This window comes from Notamacropus eugenii, chromosome 1 (genome assembly GCF_028372415.1).
Source record: "Notamacropus eugenii isolate mMacEug1 chromosome 1, mMacEug1.pri_v2, whole genome shotgun sequence".
NCBI lineage: Eukaryota > Metazoa > Chordata > Mammalia > Diprotodontia > Macropodidae > Notamacropus > Notamacropus eugenii.
The window spans coordinates 651,377,209-651,400,949 of NC_092872.1; the positions used below are offsets into that span (position 1 = coordinate 651,377,209).

Here is a 23,741-nt window from a genome sequence, read left to right on the forward strand (position 1 = left end):
GACTGTCATACAGTTGTAAGTGTCTAAGGTGAGACTTGATCCCAGATCCACTGACTTCCTTTGTACCACTAGCAAATCCAGGTTTGGAAGTAGAAGCAAAGGAAAAAAGCCCTTTGCCCTGGGAGAAACTTCCTGTGTGACACAGGTACTACTAGGAGTCTTGAAGATGTCTCCTGTTGACAGGGCCAGTTTTAAACCACAGGAGTACAGCGTTTGAACTTACAGCACCAAAGGCCACAGAGAGCATCGTCTGCATTTTGGCACCTTCCATGGATCCAATCACTCCTTTCTTGTAGAGCAGGGCACTGCCAGCCAGGGTCCAGAACTTCATGTGCTTGACCCCCACAGATACAAACTGTGTATCAGAGTCTGGACGGAACTCAACCACAAATATTCTCTCGAGGTGGCCCCCTCGGCTGGCAACTTTGGCACCTGCATTAATGAGAAACGTCAGTTAGGTTGTTCTCAATCCTCCTTTACCCAAAGCTCTCTTTCCGAGGAAATCTCACTTTCTGTGGTTTTTACTCTTTAACTCAGCAGTGAAAGGAACTTCTGCAAGAATGTCAAGGCCTTTCTACACTAGTCATCGGTGCGCCTTTAACATTGAGCATATGTTGTATTCTTCCTTTATCACAAAAAGGCCAGAGATCTAACTTAGCTGCAGCGGAAATGCTATTCCACCAGGAAGAATACTATTCTAATAACAGCTAACCTCTCCATACCCTTATTATGTGCAAGTCACTGGGCTAAATGCTTTACAAATACCTCATTTCATCGTTATAACCCACTAGGAGGTAGCATTATTATCCCTATTTTTTTTTTTACAGCTGAGGAAACTGAAGCAAACCAAGGTTAAGTGACTTGCCCAGGATCACATAGCTAGTATCTGAGGTTGAATCTGAACTCAGGTCTTCCTGACTGCATGCCTGACACTCTATGCACTGTGCTATCCAGTTGTCCCAAAACTATCCTGAGAATAATCAGAATAATAGCTTGCTAATAATAGTCATAATGGCTAATATTTATATAGCACTTTTGCGACTATTATTTATTTTATATAGTTATTTTTATATTTATTCTGTATTTATGTAGCTATTAATATATATAGCACTATTTGCTATTATTATTATTAATTAATGTTTGCAAAGTGCATTGATATCACAGTTGATCTTCATAATACTCTGGGAGTTAGGTGCTATTATTATCCCCATTTTATAGATGACAAAACCAAGTGAGGTCAAGTGACTTCTTCAGGGTCCTACTGCAGATAAATCTGTGTGTGTGTGTGTGTGTGTGTGTGTGTGTGTGTGTGTGTGTTCGTCCTTCATTGCCGAAGAAGGCCATGTCATCGGAGAAATAATGACATGACTTGCACTTGACTTTGTTTTGAGTGAGGGAGGGCTGTGCAGGTCACCAGCCTCACTTCTCCTCCAGAGCCACCTGAATCCAGTGACCAGATATTCATCAGGATGACCCAGGATGAGGCAATTAGGGTTAACTGACTTGCCCAAGGTCACACAGCTAGTGAGTGTCAAGTGTCTGAGGTGAGATTTGAAGTCAAGTCCTCCTGACTCCTGCACTGGTGGTCTATCCACTGCACCACCTAGCTGCCCAGATGAATCTCTAATTAGGATCTAAAGTCTAATCCAATTACAGTCTAATGTAATTAGAATCTAATTCTAGCTCTAACCTGAAAATTTAAGCTTGTGTTGAAGCTCTAACCAAAAAAGACAGTTATTCTCTTTACTTTTGCCTATGCCCTTATTTTTCTGTGTGATCGTTAGATAATCATTTCACTCCTCTAGTTCTCATCCAGAAAATAGGAGTAGAAAGTTTTCCTTGCACAGAGTTCCTGGAAGTGGAAAGAAAACACAGCCTCAACTTTACCTTCTTGCCATCGCCAGACTGTGATTGTATGCTCAGGGTCAACTCCTACTGACACCAGGAGTTTGCCAGTAGCACTGAAATTGATGTAATTAACCCCTTTTGAATGGAAACATCGAAGCATTGAAAGTGTCTGCTTGCTCATTGCATCCCATATGTGGATTGAAGGTGTAGTTCCTGAGAATTGAAGAAAATACAATAAAGAATTAAGGTTAAAGGATACTAAAGTCACCTGTTGATTTAAATTATAAACTTAGATAGTAGAAGCCTTATTTTTAAAAAGGAGACTAACTTAAGGGCAATTCCAGCTTGATATTAGGATCAAGAAGTCAACAGCTATTAAAATGTCTGGTAATAATTGGAAGAAAATGGGAAAACTTCTGTTGCTCATGGAAAGACAGATACTATGTAACTGACAAACAGTCATGGAGGATTTTAGACAAAGAAAAATCTGGGATGGTATATGGTTTGTATCTTCAGTTTATCTTGATACAACCAGCTGACATGAAACGTTGACAGGGTTTTGCTGTGTAGGTGAAAACTACTCACAGATGAAACCGCCTTACCTGAGATTTCCACAATATCACCTGCATTGTGTGAGCAATGGCAATGAGGAAGCGCCAAGGGAAAACAATAGCTAAAATAAGTCATATTTCTAATACTGAAACACTCAACACCAGCATCAGAAAGCACAAAATTAAATTATAAAATGGACATGAGCTCAATGAAAACAAGCAGGAATATTGGCAAACTAAGCTAAAAACATTATCCTTGAAATGACCGAGTGAAAAAGAATTTTTTTAGAAGAACAAATGTGAGTCTGTCAGGTCCACATTTGTAGCTGGTGGGTTCCCAGGGCACAGCTGTGTCAGGAACACTGATTTGGAGAGGCTCAGATTGAACTCCTCCTTATCCCCCCCTCCAGACCTCACCCTAGCAAACGATGTATTGTAATGACGGCACCGTTGCCAAGTGGAATCTCATAGGTTTGCAGATCTTATCAGCATTTCATTGCATATTTTAGGTCTGTTTGGATGGAGTTGAGAAATACTCCACACATATCTTTGGGAAAAGAAGTAACATATTTATTGTGGATCCATCCAGAAGACATACTTAAGTAAAATGTTCCAAGTCACCAACCTCAACAAAGAAAGAGTAAAAGGGGAGGTGACAAAGACCCAGATTCCATATATGAAATGAAAACAAAAATCCATCATTTCCAATAAATCAGTGTCCCTGATCATTTGGGAATATAGAATTTCTTGGTTAATACAGAGAATCTCCTACCTATCTGGCTGGTGGCTACCACATTTTTATACTTAGGGTGTTGGTTTACAGTCAAACAGAGAATGTCATCGGTGTGTTCCAGATAGAAACTCTGGCTTCCTAAGGAAAAAAAAATAGAGAAGACTTACTAGCAACACAAAAGACTTTTTGGAACAACCATTTACAAAATATCATTTTTTTGTATTAGAAGTGACTGTAAAAATATGAAGTATAAGATAATGGTCTCCAAACACGGCTCAAAAGAAGAGATATGACAGGTTACTTGAAGCCTATTTCTTAGCAAAAGGTCCATAGATGTGGCACAATGTACATGTTTTCAGACTTTTTCTATGTATTGATTGTGCTGATTTCTTCTTTTTTTTCTTTAAAAATACTATTTGTTATATGGGGTGACTCTCATATATGCATATGATGGGGGAAACTCTAATGACATAAAAAAACAAAGACATTCACAAGAATTAATTTTAAAAGATTATACTCTCATTTGCAAGTAGTCTACTGGAGAACTAACTGATTAAGCAACAAATATTTATTAAAGCCCTTCATAGTCTGATTCCTTCCTACTCTCCAGTCCTTTTTGTTGTTGCTTGATCATTTTCAATCACGTCAGCTTCTTTGTGACCCCATTTGGGGTTTTCTTGGCCAAGATACTAGAGTGCTTTGCCATTTCCTTCTCTAGCTCACTTTACAGATAAGGAAAATGAGGCAAACAGGGGTAAGTGACTTGCCCAGAGTCATATAGCTAGTAGGTGTCTGAAGCCAGATTTGAACTCAGGAAGATGAATTTTCCTAACGCCAGGCCCTGTATTCTATCCATTGTACCACTTACACCTCTGTCCTCTCTGACTGCTTCTTTATCCAGTGACACCTGGCTTCCTTGGGGTTCCTCACCCAAGACGCTCCATGTCCTGACTCTGGGCATTTTCCTTTGTGGTTCCTCATGCCTACTCTCCTTCCTCATCTTCAGCTCTTGGTTTCTCTAGCTTCATTTAGGTTCTAGATAAAATCCAACCTGCTGCAGGGAACTTACCCTTATTCCCCTTATTGCTAGTGTCTTCTCTTGAGGATTATCTCCAGTTTATCCAGTTCATATCCTGTTTATACATATTTATTTGCTTGCTATCTCCCTATTAGATTGTGATCTTCTTGAGAGTAGGAACTGTTTTTGTCTTTCTTTGTAGCCTCATTTGTTAGCATAATGCCTGGCATAAAGTAGGTGCTTGATATTTATTTACTTGTCTTGATTTATCTCACCAGGTACTATATACATTGGAGACACAAAGACAGAGATGAAAGAGTCCCTGCTTTCAAGAACTTATATTTCTGTTAGAGTATTCAACACACACACACACACACACACACACGCATAAGCACACACACCCCAATTAATATAAGCTTGATGTGTTCTGCACATATATGCTCTTTGGTACTCTTTCCCTGGAGAGTGAACAAAATTTCTTTAAATCCTTTCTGCTTCTTGATCTTGATCCTTAAAAGCACTAAGGATTCCAAAATAAGAAATATCTGAGTACTTCTCCAGTTTCAGGAATGTTGGGTCCAAGCTTCCCAAAAGTCTCTTTTAAGGGTTGACATCTCAAAAGACCATTTCTAGATAGAAAGCAAAGCTGATTCAATAATTTACCATTTTCCAGATACAAACAGATGTCTGCTATGGGAAATGTAGGAAATGATAAGGAAAAAAGTCAGTTGACTGCAACTAATTAATCCTTCCTTATTGCTGAGAAGGCAGTTGAAGGGAGCATTGGAACCAATCCTTAGTACTAAGGATTCTAGGCTATGCATTGATGGTAGTCATGGGATGGATCTTAGGTAACTTACAACTTCTCTGGGTCTCAGTTTCACATACATGAAATGAAGGGACTGGACTAGATGATCTTTAAAGTCCCAATTATAAAGTTCCAAGATCCGCTATTTTACTAAATGCTTCACCTCAAAAATGACAATTATAAAATAAAGGCAAATTTTGTTTTGCTCACACTGATAATTCCTCTTAGAAATGAAAAATTCCTGTTATTTTCCATATACTCTCCTCTTTTCCTCTGAAACTATTAACTTCAGCACAATTGATCTAAGAACAGAACTCTCAAGGATTCCAAAAGAACCATTACCCTCGCATCTGAGGTCTGTTGTAAGAGTTGACTTGGACTGAGATGGGGGGCAGAAAGAGGCTTCAATTTCTTGAAAATGTCTCTGAGTATGTTTCAAGAGAAAGCAGGTGGGATAAACTTGGGGCAAAAAGGAAAGACATAAAGGAAGATTTGGCAAGGGATTAAATTAAATTCCTATGACAACCACAAAAATAGGATAAATATAAAGATATTCCCGAAAATGATGCCTGTGTTTCGTATTATGAAGGCTAGTCTTCCTCTTAAATTCTGAATTTCCAAGATTAGACCCCATTTTTAATTACCTGTGGAAAGGTTTTGAACTATGCCTGCTGCTGCAGTGTGGAAGATTATATCGGCACCATCATTAAGGTAATGCAGGTTATTACGACAATCAAATCCTCTATAGCCAAAGACGTGATCTAAAGCCAGCTCCTACATTTATGGACAAAAATAAAAACAAAAATAAAAAAACAAAAACAAACCAAACAAACAGAGAGACACCAGAGAATGAAAGAATAAAATAATGTTAAGTGAAAACACAAGTATGCCTCAAGAATTATTTGGCAGACAGTTTGAAATATCAGTTGGCAAAAAGTCTTTCTTCTTGAACAATTTAGGAGAAAATAAAGGATTCCATTTTGCCATCTGTGATGCTACAGTTTGTTGGTTAAAATGCAAAATATCTTCTTGGTTTTTTAAACAAACCAAGTTTTTCTCCTGTTCTGATCTAATGTCACATGCAGTTTTATATCAATAAAATGCCCACAACCTTTAAATAAGTGGAATCATGGCATGAACTTAGAGGGGTTCTCAGATGATTCTGACAAACAGAACAGAAAAATACTGTCTATGCCATCTTGATTTTTCAACTGTGAACTTAACCTAAATGCATTGTCACTTTAACGGACAGTAGCTATGATTACAAGTCAAGGGCATTTTCTTTCTGTCTTGTCCATGCAAACAAGGAAACCTGTCAGCTCTAAGTCAATAAGACAGCATGTATCAAATTAAGAGCAAAACATCTGAATCCCCTCACCTCAACCAGTTTCTTTTTTTTGGTGATATTATTCTTCTGCAGTTTCTCTGGCTGGGGAGCTGCCCTGCTCACTGGTGGCCTGAAATAGACATTGGCCAAGAGAAGCACCACAGTTAGCGATGGATTTTTAGAGATCTTCCCATTCAGGACCACTAGCTGCGGGCAAGTGTGACCTTCTGAGATCACTTGTCCCATTTATTTCTCTTCTCCCTTTCTCTTTCATTTTGGGCTTAATGGTAGCAGCATAGGCTTGAGGGATCTCCCCATTCCTAAGCTACTCACTTTAAAGTGAAATGTTTTGAGGTAATCTCTGTTTATTATTTCTTACTTTTTCTATCGGAGAAGCCAGAAAGAATGAATGCAATTTCCAAAGGTTATTAACTTAAGACTATGGAGTGGACTGACTGGTCATGGAGAAACTCTGACATCCATTTAGCAGAACATACTTGAGGAGATACTACACTTTTCCATTATCTACTGTCTACGTATCAACATAAAGACATACTCTTTGTTTCCAGGAAGTCTCAAAACTCCAATTTCTATTCTTATCTACTTATTTTAGGGATAATGGCATAAGTTCAAGGGGGATGCAGTCAATGGAATTTTGAGAACCAAATATTTGTAGAACATGGATAAAATTCTAATCATCCAAAAAGGCAAAGAAGATTTTTTTAAAAAATAGTTTTGGTTTCAGTTAGTTATATGGCAATTAGATAATTTTACTCTATAAAGAATATGCCTGATAAGAAATTAAAATTTGCTTCATTAAACATCTAGGCTAAAAGCTCATTGTCTGTGTTCTATAGGAGGCTTAGGGTGTTACAACAAGTGGGGGAAGAATTTTGCTAAAAGAAGATTCCTTTATTCCTCAATTCATTCCTCAAATTTACTAAAAAACCAAAATAGTCTTAGCTCATATCTGGGCCCACATCACACTTACAAAGTCAAACTATTCATTAGCACTCCTCAAAAGCTATTTCATTCATCCATTTGGAGGATAAAATTTCACACAAACTAATCGACAGATTCTGTAATGGGATTCACCCATGAATCAAACATGAATTCCTTAAAAGTGAACCATTTTGAATGTGCTGTGTAAATAATTCAATAGTAATAATTCAATGTAGGCATGTCCTAAAATTTGCTTCTGCAATGACACAGAAAGAGGAAAGGTAAAAATGCTAAATCAGCTCATTCTGTATTCACTAAATACATCAGTTAACTAGTCTTGTGATACGTGAAGAGAAAATATTACCTGGATCCCCTTGTAAGCAGCAAATAAAACCAAGTGAAAAACTTAGTACAGTAGAGAGGAGCATTGGCAAATCATTTTATTCATGCACAAGCATTTGTCAAGGGAACAGACATTCCTGTGTGGCACAAACCATGCTTTTCAAGCATGCCAGCAAAGGACTAAAACAGAAACGAAAGAGTGCACCAGTCTACAAATGCAGAAAGCTCCTACCCTGGCGTCACTGGGCAAACTCTGCACTAAAGCGCCTACAGAATAGGGAGAAAAAAGGAAGCCCTGTCAATGCTTCCCACACACTGTACGTGAAGCTACTAACGCCTCCTATGGACTTGGGTTATTTCTGTGCGTGCTGTCGACAAATTGTTGTTGTCAGAAACATAATAACATCCTCCTGAATGCTGTGGATAGTTTGGGACAATGGAGGTTTTGTTTTCGATTCAAATCTAACTCATAATTTAGCCTAATAATTTCCAATGTTTACTAGTAGGCCAACTTGCTCGCTGGAACGGTTTGGCATTTTTTTTCCCACTGGGGAAAACAAGACACCTTTATTTTCTCTGAAACTGTTCAATCAAAACAGATTACGTAATTGTCAGTGATAATTGGACCAAATGGTACGATAGTAACCACCAAATGACGGGTAGAAAGCAATTCTCTGCACAGCTACATCCCCAGCTCACGTCACTGGCAGCTAAATCGAGGGAAATCAGGATGCTAGGGGCATACTATTTCACACAGTTAGACACTTTCTATCTCCACTTTAATTGTCCCTTCCCATGACGTCTGCTCTTTTTTCTGTTTTAGTAGAACTTTCAAATGAAATTCCTGGGTTTACTCTTTTACCTAAGGATGTTTAAGTATATGATAAAAGCAAGCCAGGGATTGTGATGAGAGCAAGAGGACAGTATGGTTATGGCATGGTTCATAAAGAATTATTTGATAATTAAATACATGGTTTATTTTCAAGAAACACACAGGCTGTGGATATATATGTACATATATGTATATGTATATATACATATATAATCTATTTAGAAAGAGTATGCATACAAGCACAAATATCATATATTTATATATACATGGATGTATATATATATACACACAAAGGCATTCAATGCATTTTTCACCTTTATATTCATTTAAAAAACTGAAATGTAAAGCAATATCAGAAAGTTTTTCTTCTTTTTTTTTTTCACAAGCATATGATCAAAGCTATATTGCTTCCAAACTGAAGATGAGAGGGGCAAGGGGAAGAGACCTGCATTGTAGCAAATTAAGCAAATTATAAGTAATTACTCTTTGGGATTTTTTCTTCATGAAAACTGAGTTTTGAAAATTCATGGAAAACCTGAGCTTTTCCAGCGTACTGTTAATACTTACTTGACAATTCCCTGCCTCCAAAGGAAAGCAAGTTAAAACATAATACAAGTATTAAAGCCTTCTTTCTAGTTATCCATAAAATTTCAAACACTGGATACTAAGAATTATTCAGTGGCTCTAAATCTGTGCAGATTTAGACTCCACCAGAGATGTGGCCTTGTAAAGGCTGCTCTTGGTGGGTAGAGTAGGGTAAGGGGGAATTCACTCAACTTAAACCAATGAACTTTTTTGTGGTCAGTGGGTTACTCCAAATTCCACACAGGGCAAGAGGTAGGAGAGCAAAATGCTTAGTTAGGGCACGTAAATGGCAAAAGTGCACAAATAGGGTAAGAATTATGGTGGTAGAAGGATGAAGAAAAAAGAAAGAATAGAAGAAAGAGAGAAAGAAATTATGGAAGGAAGGAAGAGGAAAAAGAAGGAAGAAAGAACAGAAGGAAAAAATCTTTATAGGAAAAATAGTGGGTCTCAGAGATATGGGAAGAAAAGGAGTGAGAAAGGAAGGACAAAGAGGAAAGAAAGAGGGACTTTACAGGAAAAAGAGTGGTTCTCTGAGAGGGGAGGGAGGAAAAGGATGTGAGAGAATTGTTTCATCAAATACTCAGCATAAAGAAGATAAGTAATTTAGCAAGAGAAAATGAAACAAAAATAAACACAGACAGATTAGAAGAAAAAAGAAAAGGTAGGTAAATCATAGAGAATACAAGAAGAAAGTAAGAAAAAGTAGACCCAGTAAGGGTTTAATTCTATATTTTGTCTAAAGCTTAATCTATTATATTTCCATAGTGAACCTTCCTCTGGCTCAGGACTGGAGCATGCAGTCTATGCAAATGGGCTAGTGTGGCACTCTTAAGAGCCCCAAGGTAAGAAGAGGCAGTGTTCCTATGGTTGCAATAGCCCACCCACAGGCCATGCAGAGATGGATGGCATAGTCAATATTGGAGCAGAAGCATGGGCATAGTTGAGATGATATTGACTTCCAACAGCTCTGTTGCTAAAACAGAAGACTTGAACTCCCTTCAAGGTAGACACAGCTTTCATAGCCCCAGCGTCTGGAACAGTAGAGGTCATTTAGTGCCACTCTCTCATTTTACAGATGAGGAAACTGAGACCCATAAGAAGGAAATGGTATGCTCTAGATATACAGGTAGTAGGCAGCAGTGCCAGGATTGAACCCACATTCTTTGACTCTAGATGCAATACTCATTCTATTCCTGAGCTGCTTTTTGACTCGAGTTGGTAGGATGTTTTCCCTAAATCTGCTTCTCTGTAGTATCTACCCATTTCTCCTAGTTCTACCTTGTATTCAAGTAGAGAGTGTGTATATGAATTTCCTTTTGTGTGACAACCTTTAAAATACTAGAAAAAGAGAGTTGTCATGTCTTCTTAGCCCTTGCTCCCACATTTTCTAATCCAGGCTAAACATCTTTGATTACTTTAACTAATCTTTATATGGCATTGTCTCTAGATCTCTAAAAATCATAGCTGTAATTCAGCTTGTCATTCCTAAAATGTGGCTTCTAAAACTGTGAGTGAAGATGTGGTATACTGAAGAGAGTGCTGGCCTTGCATTAAGGAAAGTCTTGAGTCAAATCTCACCTCTCACACTTAATAACTGCAGTCAATTTACCGCCCAATCTTGGTTTCCTCATATGTAAAATAAAAATAATCATATTTGTAGTACCCACTTCAGGGAGCTAGGTGGTGCAATGGATAAAGTGCCCAGCTTGCACTTGGAAAGACTCCTCTTCAAGAGCTTAGATATGACCTCAGACACTAGTTGTGTGACCTTGGGCAAGTCACTTAACCCAGTTTGCCTCAGTTTTCTCATTTGTAAAATGAACTGGAGAAGGAAATGGCAAACCACTCTAGTATCTTGGCCAAGAAAACCCCAGATGGGGTCCTGAAGAATTAGACACAACTGAAATGACTGACAACAAATTATCCATTTTGTAGTACTACTATGAGGATTAAACAAGGCAATATATGTAGAGAGCTTCATAAACCTTGTAGCAGTATACAAACGTCAGTTGTTAGTATTATTACCTGAATATAATACTCCAAATGCAATCAGGATAGAGCAAGTGTGGTAAGACTATCTCCTCCCTTGTTCTGACAATGATTTTCTTAATGCATCCCAATATCACATTAGTTTGAGGGGCTTTTGGGGGAGGGGTGTCATGACTCGTTCATCTGGGAGTACACCAGAATCCTCAGATCTTTTTCAGATCCACTATTTACTATCTATGACTCAGCTACAATATATTTTGTAATTATTATTTTTTAAATCTAAAAGTGGTTCTTAAATTTTTATCTCATAAGATTTGCTCCCTCATTCTAGTCAGTTGAATTCTCCTTCAATTTTGACCCTGAAATAGACTGTTGACTATATCTGGTATATGTTGGTAATTTGATAGGCATGCCATCTATGCCTTCCTCCAAAGCAGTTTTAAAGCACAGGGACAAGGACAGATCCTTGAAGCACCTCACTAGAGACTTCCCTTTAAGATGAAATATACCCTGTGAGTGGTCTATATTATGACAACAGATGATGGGTGATTGCCCAGGATTAATATAACATTTAGAGTTAGAAGGGATGCTGAAGCCAGCTCATACTAGCTTGCAAGAGCAGATTGTTAAATTTTGAGTGTGAGCATTTGTGCTTTAGAAATTGGCCGGTGCTACAAGGTGGGACTTGATTTATTGTTTTCCAGCCTTAAGAAAATGATGGAGAAAATGTCAATAATGGAGTTTAAACTTAAAAGTATGTTGTGCATACTTTTTTTTTAAATGGAGAGCCAGTTGTTAAACATTTGCTAGCACACCCTTGGTCCTAAGAAATTATTTAGTTTATTACTCTCGTTTTATAGATAAATGAGACCTAAAGTGACTATTTCCCCTTCCACTTCAAAATGAGAGTGGAGCTAACAAATGGAAGAATTGAGACAAATTTGCTATATGTAATATACATTTGGAGGAGAGTATGGAGCAAAGGGTTCATTGATAGAGAACAAATTATAGGGTCTGAATGGCCAAGAAATTGATCAAAATCCAAAGAGAAACCAACTGGAGAATCAATAGGGGAGGAAAAGTATTGAAAACAAAGGAAAATGAATTTCCACCAAGCTTTTAAAAGAGAAAAGGAAGTGTGGAGCATTTAGCAATTTTTTAAATGGGAGAAGTCAGGCAATGTATAAAAATCATCCCTCAGGAAAAGCCAAAACAAAATATGGTGCTCAAAATCTAAGTTGTGGGAGAAACTATTCAGAGGTTTTTTCAGAACGTTTTGTGAAACTTCATACTCCATCCTATTCTTGGGTGTGAATGCTTAACATACAAGCATACACAAGCATGCATATGTTCAGTTAGTCTCCAACATGATCGCAGAGAGGTCCATATCCAAACAGGTTCACATTCCAATGTCTTAGGCATGCTCTGCTTCCTTAACCAAAGGTAATTAGTTTCTTTTAGAGCTTTCTTCACTTCCTCCAGGGTTATAAAAGCTGCTTTCATTTTCCCTTCACACTAAAAAATGTAAAGAATGATGGTGAAATCAGATGGGAATGAAGACTGTGAACTCTGCTGGATAAACCTATCACCTTGATGTGACCACATGATAAAAGGCACTGGAGCTGAAATGATGAAGAATTCTTTACGATCCAAATGAGCATCCAATGATCAAGCGAAAGAGGATGAGATAGAAGCTTTTATACCAGATTTGATGGGGTTTACCAGTTAATCATTAACAAATATTTGCCAAGCATTTATAAGGCACTGGGCTAAGCCCTGGAAATACTAAAAAAAAGCAAAAATAGTCCCTGACCTCAAGGAGCTTACAGGTATGTAAGCAGCAGGTATGTATACAGGTGTGTTCCAGGTCCTCAAGAGAAGGTGAAGGGAGGGAATATGCATTAATTAAGCACCTACTAATGTGCTTGACAAATACTATCTCACTTGATCCTCACAATAACCCTATGAGGTAGGTGCTATTATTATCCCCATTGTACATATGGGAAAATTGAGGCAGAAAGGTTAATTTGTCCAGGGTCACATAGTAAGTATCTGATGCTGGATTTGAACCTGGGTCTTTCTGACTACAGGCCCAGCATTACTCTATCCACTGTACCAGCTGTCTATGGCCCCCAACTGGCCAAGGCATGATGTTCTTTAAATGTTAATGTGTTAATGTTCTTTTTTTAAAAAAAGTCAGGGAAACCCTCCATTTTAAACACTAACATCATTTTAAGCAACATGTGAGCTTTTAAATATATATGTCTACATATATATATCTATATGTCTACATATATATACATATATATACATATAGACATAAATCTCTTAAAGCAATATAAGAGCCAGAAATGCCCATTTAAGTTTACTTTGGGAATACCCTCTCAGTTATCAGATAAGTGGCCTATAATGCTGAGAAAAAGAAAAATAGTAGTCTGACATTGGAAGCAACTATGATCTCAGATCCAAGTATCTGAATGACCAGTTAGGTCCTTGATTAGAAGAAATATAAACCAACAGTTCAAATTTAGAGTACGCTCCTGTGAATACAGTTTGTCTTCTTCCAAATGAAAAATGCTTATTACCTATTTGAGGTACTTTTTTTCCTACTGTAAGGGTGGAGATTGAATGGATCCATCAATCAAATCAATCTCACTTAAAGTAGTCGACTAGACATTATATTTTGATACCTCTGTCATATGAAAACATGTCCCTATTTAACCAATCATAACTCTTTGACTAAGTGTGGGAAAGAACTTTATCAGTTTCGATGTCCTTGAGAGCCACTGGGTGAAATGGAATGACATTGCATAAAAATGTTTTCAGATTGGTTGAAAAAAACTTGGTCGTGCCTTATTAACCATTTCTAAAATAGTAGACAAGTTTGGAACCTAGAGATTAGAGTCTGGCAGCTTGGTGTGGATTACCTTCCAGCCAACTCACAGAGAAGAAAAGAGGGGAAGAAAACAGACTTGGAGGGGGGAAAAAGAGACCTGATCTTGACCAAGACCTTGATCTTGGTCTCCTTTCCCCACCCCCTCACTCTTGGAGATAAGAGAAGTTTATGAGCTTCACAGAGTATGGGAGAATTCAGATTTCCCATTGGAATCCTAGGAGTGTCCCTGGAACAGCTGATGGCAGTGTCTGTATCACGAACTGAAGACAGATTGGATGCCATGAAAAAATGCAGATTCAGAGCTCTACCAGGAACCCAGCAGAAATGTTACACTATACTTAATGGTAACATCTTGATGATTCTGTCAAAAGGACTTCTAGGAGCTGGATGCCACCTCCTTTGACAAACATGCTCTCGGTTTGGTTCAACATTCCATGATACTCTGTACACACTTGGGGCAGAATGTTTAGACTTTATGGGAACGGTTCTTCTCTGACCTTAGTAAATATTCCTAACTAAAAGCTAATTAACTCTGGCTGTCTAATATCAATTAATAATCATGAGGATAAACACATAAGTGGGGACTTGGAGCTACAGCATTAGGAGAACTTTTCAGTCTCTCAAGGATACTGTTAGATTTGTGAAGGAAGATTTAGTCAGTCAAGTTCTGGGAACCCAGGCTGATCACTGAATGAGAATTGGGTGAGAGCAGCCAAAAAGTCTATATGTACTAGGCTTGGCTGGATAGATACTAACTGATGGAGTGCGATTCCCTAGTTTTGCTCCTTCCCTCCTAAAGTTTGACACTCTCTCTGTAATTTGTTTCCTGGTGTCCTCTTCAGGGTAAAACAAAACAAGGTATTCCAAAATTCATAGTAAGTTTAAATCCTTTTTATGATACTAAAACCCTAAAACTATTCATTGTATAGATAACATTGCTTCAAACAACCCAGAAAAGGACAATAGAAAATGAATAAGTAAATTCAGTTCTAAATGTCACTTAATCTTTTTATTCTAAAATCAGATCACTATTTTAGAATTTCAATGGAATTATCTAGCTAGGTAACAAATTTTTTTCTTTTTTTTCAGGTGGGGGGTGGGTTTGAGCCTATGATTTTAATGGTTTGGAAACTCCTAGTAAGGAAATTCCCTCTATTCATGTAGACCAGCAACAATTAATCTTAGGGAGTCATCTGGGGACACTGATAGATTAAGTCCAAGTGTGGTTCCCAAGACCTTTCCAGGAGGTCAGCAAAGTCAGAACTATTTTCACAATAATGCTAAGGCATCACTTGCCCTTTTCACTCTCGTTTTTAGCCAGGAGTTTTCCAGAGACCACACAACCTGTGAATGAAAGATTTAGCTGCAAACATGAACACTGAATTAATAGCTCTTCTGCAGAACTGAACCTTTGCCTTCCAAGCAGATGAATCTACGGACATGGTTCGACTTGCAGATTTGCTTATATCAAGATCTTTTATATGAATGTTTGGCAACAATCACAAGAGGTGCTGAAATATTCACTGTTGAGCAACTTTTTTTGAATGTCATGGTTTATCCTGGAGCAATTGTTGACTTTTGCACTGATTGTGCAAAAGCAATCGTGGGAAAATCTGCCCGGTGACTTAGCACACACGAATCAATGTGTGGCTCTGTGGATGCTGCTCTACTGGACATTATATCCTTCATTGCCACGAACTCTTAATACAGCTAATATTTAATAATATTTAGCTAAAAAAAGATTCCACCTTTACCTAAGAATCTCTTTAATGAAACCATAAAAATCATTCATTTTTATTAAATCTCTACTCTAGTACATGTCATTTTTCTGTGAGATAAAAGGAGAAATTGGTATAAAACACTTCTGAGGCATACTGAGGTACATAGATGATCTCAAGGAAAAGCACTTGTGTGATTGTGAATTGGGAGCTGCTTTTTTCATGAAACATTAATTTGATTTGAACTGACACAAAATATGGTCATTCAGACTTGAGTATTTGGCAATTTCTTGGAAATGAAGAAAGTGAGCTTGTCACTTCTTGGGAAACGACTGACAGTAGTTGTTGTCATTGATAAAATTCAAACTTGCAAGTGAAAACCAGAATTTTGGAAAACATATCTGCTTCTTAGAATCTAAAGATTTTTTTCTGATGAGATTAGTGGCAATGATGATTATGAATGTGATTTTTTATGTAGCACAGTGAAATGTGTCAGCATTTGGAAGATCTGCCTAACTCAGCTGAACCAATATTTTCCAAGTGATCAAATGTATGACGTTATAAAGTCATGCATGGTAAAAGTCTACTTAAAATGCAAGCTAGTGTAATGGATGGTAATGTAATGAAGTGTGAAAAGTTCATTGATATGGTTTCAGAGTCCACATTGCAACTAATCTTTAAGATACTACTATTTACTTAGTTTTAGCAGTGTATCAAAGAATATCCAGAGTTATATGGAAAGTCTATTAAAATACTCTTCCCTTTTCCAAGTACTTATGAATAATCAGATGATATTCAAACACTTCAACCAAGGCAACATATCACAACATATTGAATCCAGAAACAGATATGAGAATCCAGTTATATTCTCTTAAGCAGAATTAGAGAAACTTGCAAAAATGTAAAACAATGCCATTCTTCTTACTACAATTTGTTTTAAAAAATAAAATTATTTTTCATAAAATTATGCTATTTATATTAACATGTAATGAGTGTTTTAAATCATTGTTTCAAATGATTCATCAGCCTTAATTTATAACATTACAGATATCAATAGCTATAATCCAAGAAAGCTCTTTGGGGTCCTCAATAATTTTATGAATGGAAAGGGTTCCTGAGAGAAAAAAATTTGGGAACTTCTAGATTAAGTGACTTGTCCAGTTTCACACAGTCATGATGTATCAGAGGCAAGATTTAACTCCAGGTCCTTTTGATCCTGGGCAGCTAGGTAGCACAGTGGATAGAATGTTGACCCTGGCATCAGGAGGACCTGAATTCAAATATGACCTCAGACACTTAGTTGCATGACCCTGGGTAAGTCACTTAACTCCATTTGCCTCAGTTTCCTCATCTGTAAAATGAGCTGGAGAAGAAAATATCAAACCATTCCAGTATCTTCACCAAGAAAAGCCCAAATGGGTATCATGGAGAGTCAGATACAACTGAATCAACTCAACCTCTTTACCCCATTATGTATTATAACTTTAATTCTTTCTAACACAATTAAATCAGTTGACTGATGGAAAGCAGATTTCTTATCATTCTCTACCTGTGTTTTAGAATTGTTCTGAGGGGATGTCTCCTAAAAACTGCATAGAGAGATGAATAAAACTGGTTGGCAAGATGGGAATGTCACATATGTAGAAGTACTTTGGAGTAGATGGTTGAACTTGCATGGGGGTGAAATGTATCATTTTTACATGTTTATATTTGAGCTGAAGCTATTCCCAAACTGACTGTTGCCCAGATCCCAATGGATACTAGATAGCTTTTGAACCCCTGGCCCACTCCCTGTTTCCTAACAGTCATGAGATAGACCCATTTACCATCCCCTACCTCCACACTCTTGCAGACATGGCCACTCACACACTTTGGAAGATCAAGCCTTAAGCCTAAGAGATGCACCCCAGGGATGCCTGGGCTTTTCACTGTGACACTGCATCCTAAGAAACACTGAGCACATCTCAGCTGCCCTGCAGCTGAACTCTCCTATTATGTAAAGTGAGCTTCTTGAAAACAGGGAGTGACTCACTTTTCTATTTGTACTCTCAGGACTTATCAAAGTGCTTGGCATATAGTAGGTGGTTAATAAGTGCTTTTTCATTTATTCATTCATTTATTTGTACCACATACTGTACTAAAGGTTCTCTCTACAATCAACAATGGGTGCTGGCTGAGCCCTTTGTCACTTTGTGGAGCAAATACAGGATAGATACTCCCACCTGAGTTTAAAATTTCAAGACAGAATTGAACTACTGATGACTAAAGAGCTAAGGAAATGGACCACACTAATTGAAAAGGAAGTGACAGTATCCTCTCTTTTGGTCACTGATATATACTTGAAAAGATCTGCAATTTCATCAGTGTGAGTATTTCCTCCTGTGGGGCAGATTGCAACCCAGCAATGCCTTCTGATCCTCAGCAATTCTCTATGTTCTTCATAGGTCTTTGACAGACAAGCTACACAACATGCTACAGGCTTTTCTCTAGCTCATCATATGTTTCTTGTATTCCAGTGTATTCCTTGGGCTGTCCATCCATATTCCCTCCCTTTTGGGCCCACTTCTCTTTCTGATCCGATACTTGCGTGAAGGTATCCCTTAGGACATTTTCTGGTGTATTGGCCATTGTTTGAATATATGCTACTTGCACTCTCTACAGGAAGTCGTTGAAAAAGAATGAAATTACAAACTATTTCAAGGACACAGAAGACACTTATGAAATATTCTGTGACATAACTTAGGTAACTTAGAATATCTAGATTAAAGAAGACCATACATTCTATTACTGAAATCAAGGTTTCCTCAACATCTTTTGGCACTAAATACAACTGTTTTCTTCACTTTTCTACTTGGCTTATAGAGATGTGAGAATGAACATGTGCATGAGATTATTAGTAGAATGTGCCCTTCCTCAGCAGTCTTGGAAAGTAGATTCAACTTGCTTTCCATTAAAATGCTGGACTTCTGGAAATAAAAGAGATTTTAGAGGTAATTTAGGCCAGCTCCCTTATTTTACAGATGAAGATACTGAGGCACAGAGATGAAGTGACGTCTAAAGTTATATAGTTACTCAATAGTACAAATAGGACCAGAATTCAAATTTCTTTTTTCCCATTCCAGCCTTTTTTTCCACTTGAGTTATTTTCTCTTTATTGAGTTACTTTCCATTTGAGTTATTTTATTTTTATCTTGGTCATTAAAAAGATTTCAGATTCTATCTCTAAGCCCTAAGTCCTGTCTCATAGAAGCAAAAAATGATTTGCTAGATTCCTAAGATGCATATAGCGTGACTTTGAACTGCGTAAGATTGTGTAGGACATTATCTAGGTTGTTCCATCAAGTACAGTGTCTGCTCCTGGGGCTCTGGCCCCATTAGACCACTCCTACAATCCTCTCCAATCAAACCTCCAACTCCTGAAATGCAGAGGTCAAATAAAGAGTATCCTGCCCTTGGATCAGGAGAACAAGAAGTGAAAAGATGAAAGGGAGGAACAGAGGATTTATGAAACAATATAGAAAAGAAGTAGGAGAGAAAGGACAAAAAAGGAGCAGGACAGGAGGAAGAAAATAAAATGTAAAAGAGCAGAAACAAATAATTATAAATTATTTCTTTTGCACACACTAACAATGAAAAAGACATTTCTTAAGAAGTTTCTGGAGTTTGCTGAATATGAAGAAAATCTCATATGATTAAACTGATTAATAGATTAAGTTAAAGATTTCAAGTGCTTTGAAATTGAGACAATATTCCAACAAATATTATCCAAAAACATGCAAAGTACAATAAGATACATGTCAAACTCAACACTTTGCAATGATAGTCTGTATAGGTCAAGAATTTGGTTGCTCTTTGCCCGGCCATCTCTTGTGCCAACGCGACTATGTTTCCCTAGTGAGACTCTAAGTTGTTTGAAGGCAGGCAATTCCATCCCTTGAATTCTATACTACAACTAGGCAAACAGTATGCTTTATATAGAATCCTGATGTACTCACTTTCTCCTTAAACTTTTTGCTAGTGTATGGAGTAAGTCAGGCTAAAAATCAAAGACATAATTTTTGTATGTTTATTTATATGACAAAATTCTGGGTTCATAATATCATAAATCTAGAGTTCTCTTCATTTTATAGATGAGGAAACATGACGTCGAGTGACTTACTTGGAGAGACTTCAGAGATCATTTGAATGTTAATTCAAGATCCTAGTATCTTTATTTGTATGAATGTATGACTATAAGGACATTTTAGGCCTATCAAGGGCTACAGGAAGAGACCTTAAATATATCTGTGATGTTTCCATTCTGCCCAAAACCCAGAATTCTTACCATGCTGTGCATTATTAGAAAAAATTTATTTTGATTCTCTACATTAATGTTTTAAGTAGATAGGCTAAACTAAATAGTTTAACCTAATGGTTTAAGGACACCAATATACAAATTAGCAGACCAATTAACAAATGCTATTAAATATCATTATGTATCTAATTTGCATTTGGAGTCATTATCTGTTTTTTTCTTGAATAACTGATTTAAAAACTCTCTCATTACCTTGAGCAATTGAAAATGGCTGTTGCTCAGTGATCCATCTGGTCTACCCTCCCACTCGACTCCATATTTTGTCCTACGCAGTGATTGTTTTAAACCTTTTTCTCCTTTTGTCTCCAACTGTAGTGCCATCTTCAACCCTTAGAGAAGGTGACACAGTCTCCTATTTCACTGAGATTGAGGCCATGTGATATGAACCCCTTCAATCTTCCTTTCCATCCCTTAAAATGTCTAAGCAGTTCATCTTATTTAATTCTTGTTCACGGTTTCCTTCCTTCTAGAAGAAGGATCTATTCCATACAATTGGGCCTTCTTCTGGTTCTTTTGCATATTCTTGTATTACCTACATAACTCTTGGACTGTCCATCTCAGTCTTGTTATAATAATCAATCAATTAATCAATTAGTCAACAAAAGTATGTTAAGAACCTACTATGTGCCATGTGTGGCACTGGGCATACATACAAAGACAAAAATGAAATAGTTCCTGTCTTCAAGGAGCTTCCATTCTCTCCATTCCCCTTCATTTTCCAGTCATAAATGTCTTTATGGTATCCTTTATGTCACATCTTGTCTAGAACAGCAGCCTGCTTATACCCACCTGCACCTTTTCATTTGTTACCCTTTGGGTCATCAGCAATTTTGGTCTTTTAAAATCATGGTGTTCCATGATTATAGTCACACAGTATCAGGGAAAAATATTGGTATCAAAATGATGGTGTGTTTTGGCAGCAATAAATTCAAGGTGCTTAAAAATGTTAATATTTACAAGGTGCCTGAACTTCAATGTTCCTGTATGGGTGGGGGAAGAATGCCACCTCTACCTGAAGCACAATTTCTTGTTGTGATGGTTGTTCACTTTTCCTCCCTGATACATTTCTGGAAATAAAAGCTTTCGATTATCGTTTGACCTGGCAGACTCGTCTGATCTTTCCTCAAACTGGGTATGTCTAGCATATGGACAACACTGTAGGCTTACTCTGCTTTAGGCAGAGTGTTCCTATGTGTCTAGGGAACTTCCTTTCTATGTAAATAGCCATTACAGCTCAAGAAAAGAGAATTGGAAAAAAAGAGTCACAGTGATATAATGGAAAGAGTTCTAGTCTGGGAATCAGAACTTTGATCAAGAATCTCTACCTTTTTGTGAATCTAGGCTACTTCCTTAATTTTTGAGCCTCAGTTTCCTCATCTGTCAAATGGGAATAAAAATTCTTTCACTCCTTCCCTCAGAAGGCTACTGTGAGACAAGCACTTTATAGTTCTGAAAGCGTTATATAAATGTGCTCGATATCTGTTTGCTACGTCTAGTATGAGCCTGTATAATAGTAGATTGTGCCCAATAAAGTAATACTATATGAAGTAATATTATAGAAATAATCATAGAAATGTATTAATTATACAAAGAAACATATAAATCATATAAAGCAACGTTATATAAACATATACACATACACAAATTATGTAAAAGTTCAAACTCATGAGGACCATGTTTTATATATAAATATTCTGGGACACTTGGATCCTGTGTTGACTTATCTATTCTTTTGTTATAGAGCAGAGTTGAGAAAGAGGATCAATTCCTTTTCATTTAGGATGTTACCATTCTTTATAGCAGTGCCCTACCCTACCCCTAAATCAATCAGCTGTGAATACGGGAGATAAAGACTATCTCTGCTTGGCACAAAACCTTCCTTGTGAATTAAAAAGTACAGCATAGCTATAGACTCCAGCAGGGGTAGGGAACTTGTGGCCTCAAGGCTGCATGTGGCCTTCTAGGTCCTCAGATGTGGCCTTCTGACTGAGTCCAAGTTTTACAGAGCAAATCCTTTTTACTAAGGATTTGTGAAGTTTGGATTTAGTCAAAAAACCATACTTGAGGACCTAGAAGGCCACATGTGACCTTGAGACCACAGGTTCTCCAACGGTGGAAGAAGTCTGGACTGGCAATTAGGAAGCTTGGGTTCCAGTACCAGTTCTGACATTAGCTATGTGGCTTTAGGCAAGTCACTTAACCCTAATGTTCAATATGAGAAAAACAGAGTGACGATCTTGGCCTGAAAGTTCCAGAGGTTTGGTTTAATGAGTGACAAACATCTAGGGCATTCAGGAATGATCTATTAAGTGGCTTCTTTTATTCAGTTTTTATCTGGAAATCTGGTATCATGCAGATATGACCCAAATTTCTCCTGAGGGCAATTGTAAGGACCCCTTTTATTTGTTTGCTCTTTGTCAGATCGATATTAGCATTATTATGGTGTCTAGCTAATAAGTACCTGTAATAGAGGAGGTATTATGCAGGGCACAGTGCATACCTTTTCAAGATATCACCAAGATTTGTTTCGAGTAACTAGATCAAATGGAAAATAATTAAGTTTAACAATGAAATGTTCTCAACAGCTTTAGAAATGCCCATTGCATACTCATAGCTCCACTGCAAAGAAAGCCATTTTGCCCCCTTTGAGATAAATGACAAAGCAATCCCAAAGGTCTTGACTGCTTTCAAGAAGGTGGAATGTGGGTTCATCTGGAAGACTGATAAGGTCAAATCTTGCAAACAAAATTGCTTGAAAATTAGCCGGAGGAAAAAGAGTTCCCTGAGAACCATGATCTTGATTCCATCTTTCTAACAATAATAATTGGCATTTATGCAATGCTTGGACATTTGCAAAGTGCCTTCCGTATATCATCACGTTTGAATCTATGAGGTAAAGACTAGGGGCATTGTTACCTCCATTTTACAAATGAGGAAAATGAGACTCAGACAAGTTAAGTGATTTGTCAATGATCACACTGCTAGAAAGCGCCCGAGGCAGGATTTGAACCCAGCACTTCCTGATTTCAAGTACATCCCTGTTCTTCCTATATACTACACCATACCTCACCTTACATTCATTGGGGTTCATTAGTGTTTGCTCCCATAGATATCAATCTCCTCTGAATTCTTAGGGAAATTCTTATTCATGAAATACACTTGATTATGCCTCTACCAAATAATCTTGAGTTTTAAAAATTGCTTTTCACTATATTTTTGATTAGCTAGCTCTTGGTCTGTATTATTTCCAGAGAGGTCATCAGAACGATGACCTCTCTCCTCCTGCCCATGCCATCAGTACTAAAAAGCAGTTTTCTTCTTGAAACAAGAATGTAAATCTAAACAGGCAACAGGATGATAAATTTCCATTTTCGTTCTGTCAGATAAATGAGGTTCCATTAAGACTTTGTATTTAAACAAGAAAAATTGAACAAGTCATTTGCATCAAAATGCAGAGCAAAGCCTTGGATGTTTGCTAGATGCTTTAAAGATGCTTTAACTGGGGCATGAAAAGCATTAGAGAGAAAAGGAATTGATAAGTCTTGGTATAGGTTAGAAATCAGGTTGTATTGATTAAAGAACAGGAATCTAATAAGACTTTGTTTGATAATATATGTTATGGCCAGATGATTTGAAGGCACTAGAATGCAGGCGTGGTTCATTTCTGATTCTGATCATAGTCAAATTGGATCTAGGCAGAAAAATCTGATGAAATGTACAGTATAGTTGTTCCTATAAACTACCAACATTACTCCTTCTCCTCCTCCTCCTCCTCCTCCTCCTCCTCCTCCTCCTCCT

General features: G+C 37.4%; 1 protein-coding gene across 1 annotated transcript in view; it reads right to left on the minus strand.

Annotated features, from left to right (window-relative positions):
* EML6 (EMAP like 6) overlaps positions 1 to 23,741 on the minus strand; it is a 298,693-nt gene that overhangs the window by 24,801 nt on the left and 250,151 nt on the right. The window contains exons 28-32 of the mRNA XM_072635548.1: positions 6,337 to 6,415; positions 5,603 to 5,732; positions 3,172 to 3,270; positions 1,888 to 2,061; positions 224 to 432 (exon numbers count right to left, since the gene is read on the minus strand). Of these exons, the coding sequence (XP_072491649.1) occupies positions 224 to 432; positions 1,888 to 2,061; positions 3,172 to 3,270; positions 5,603 to 5,732; positions 6,337 to 6,415 (691 nt within the window). The remainder of the gene's footprint in view (positions 1 to 223; positions 433 to 1,887; positions 2,062 to 3,171; positions 3,271 to 5,602; positions 5,733 to 6,336; positions 6,416 to 23,741) is intronic.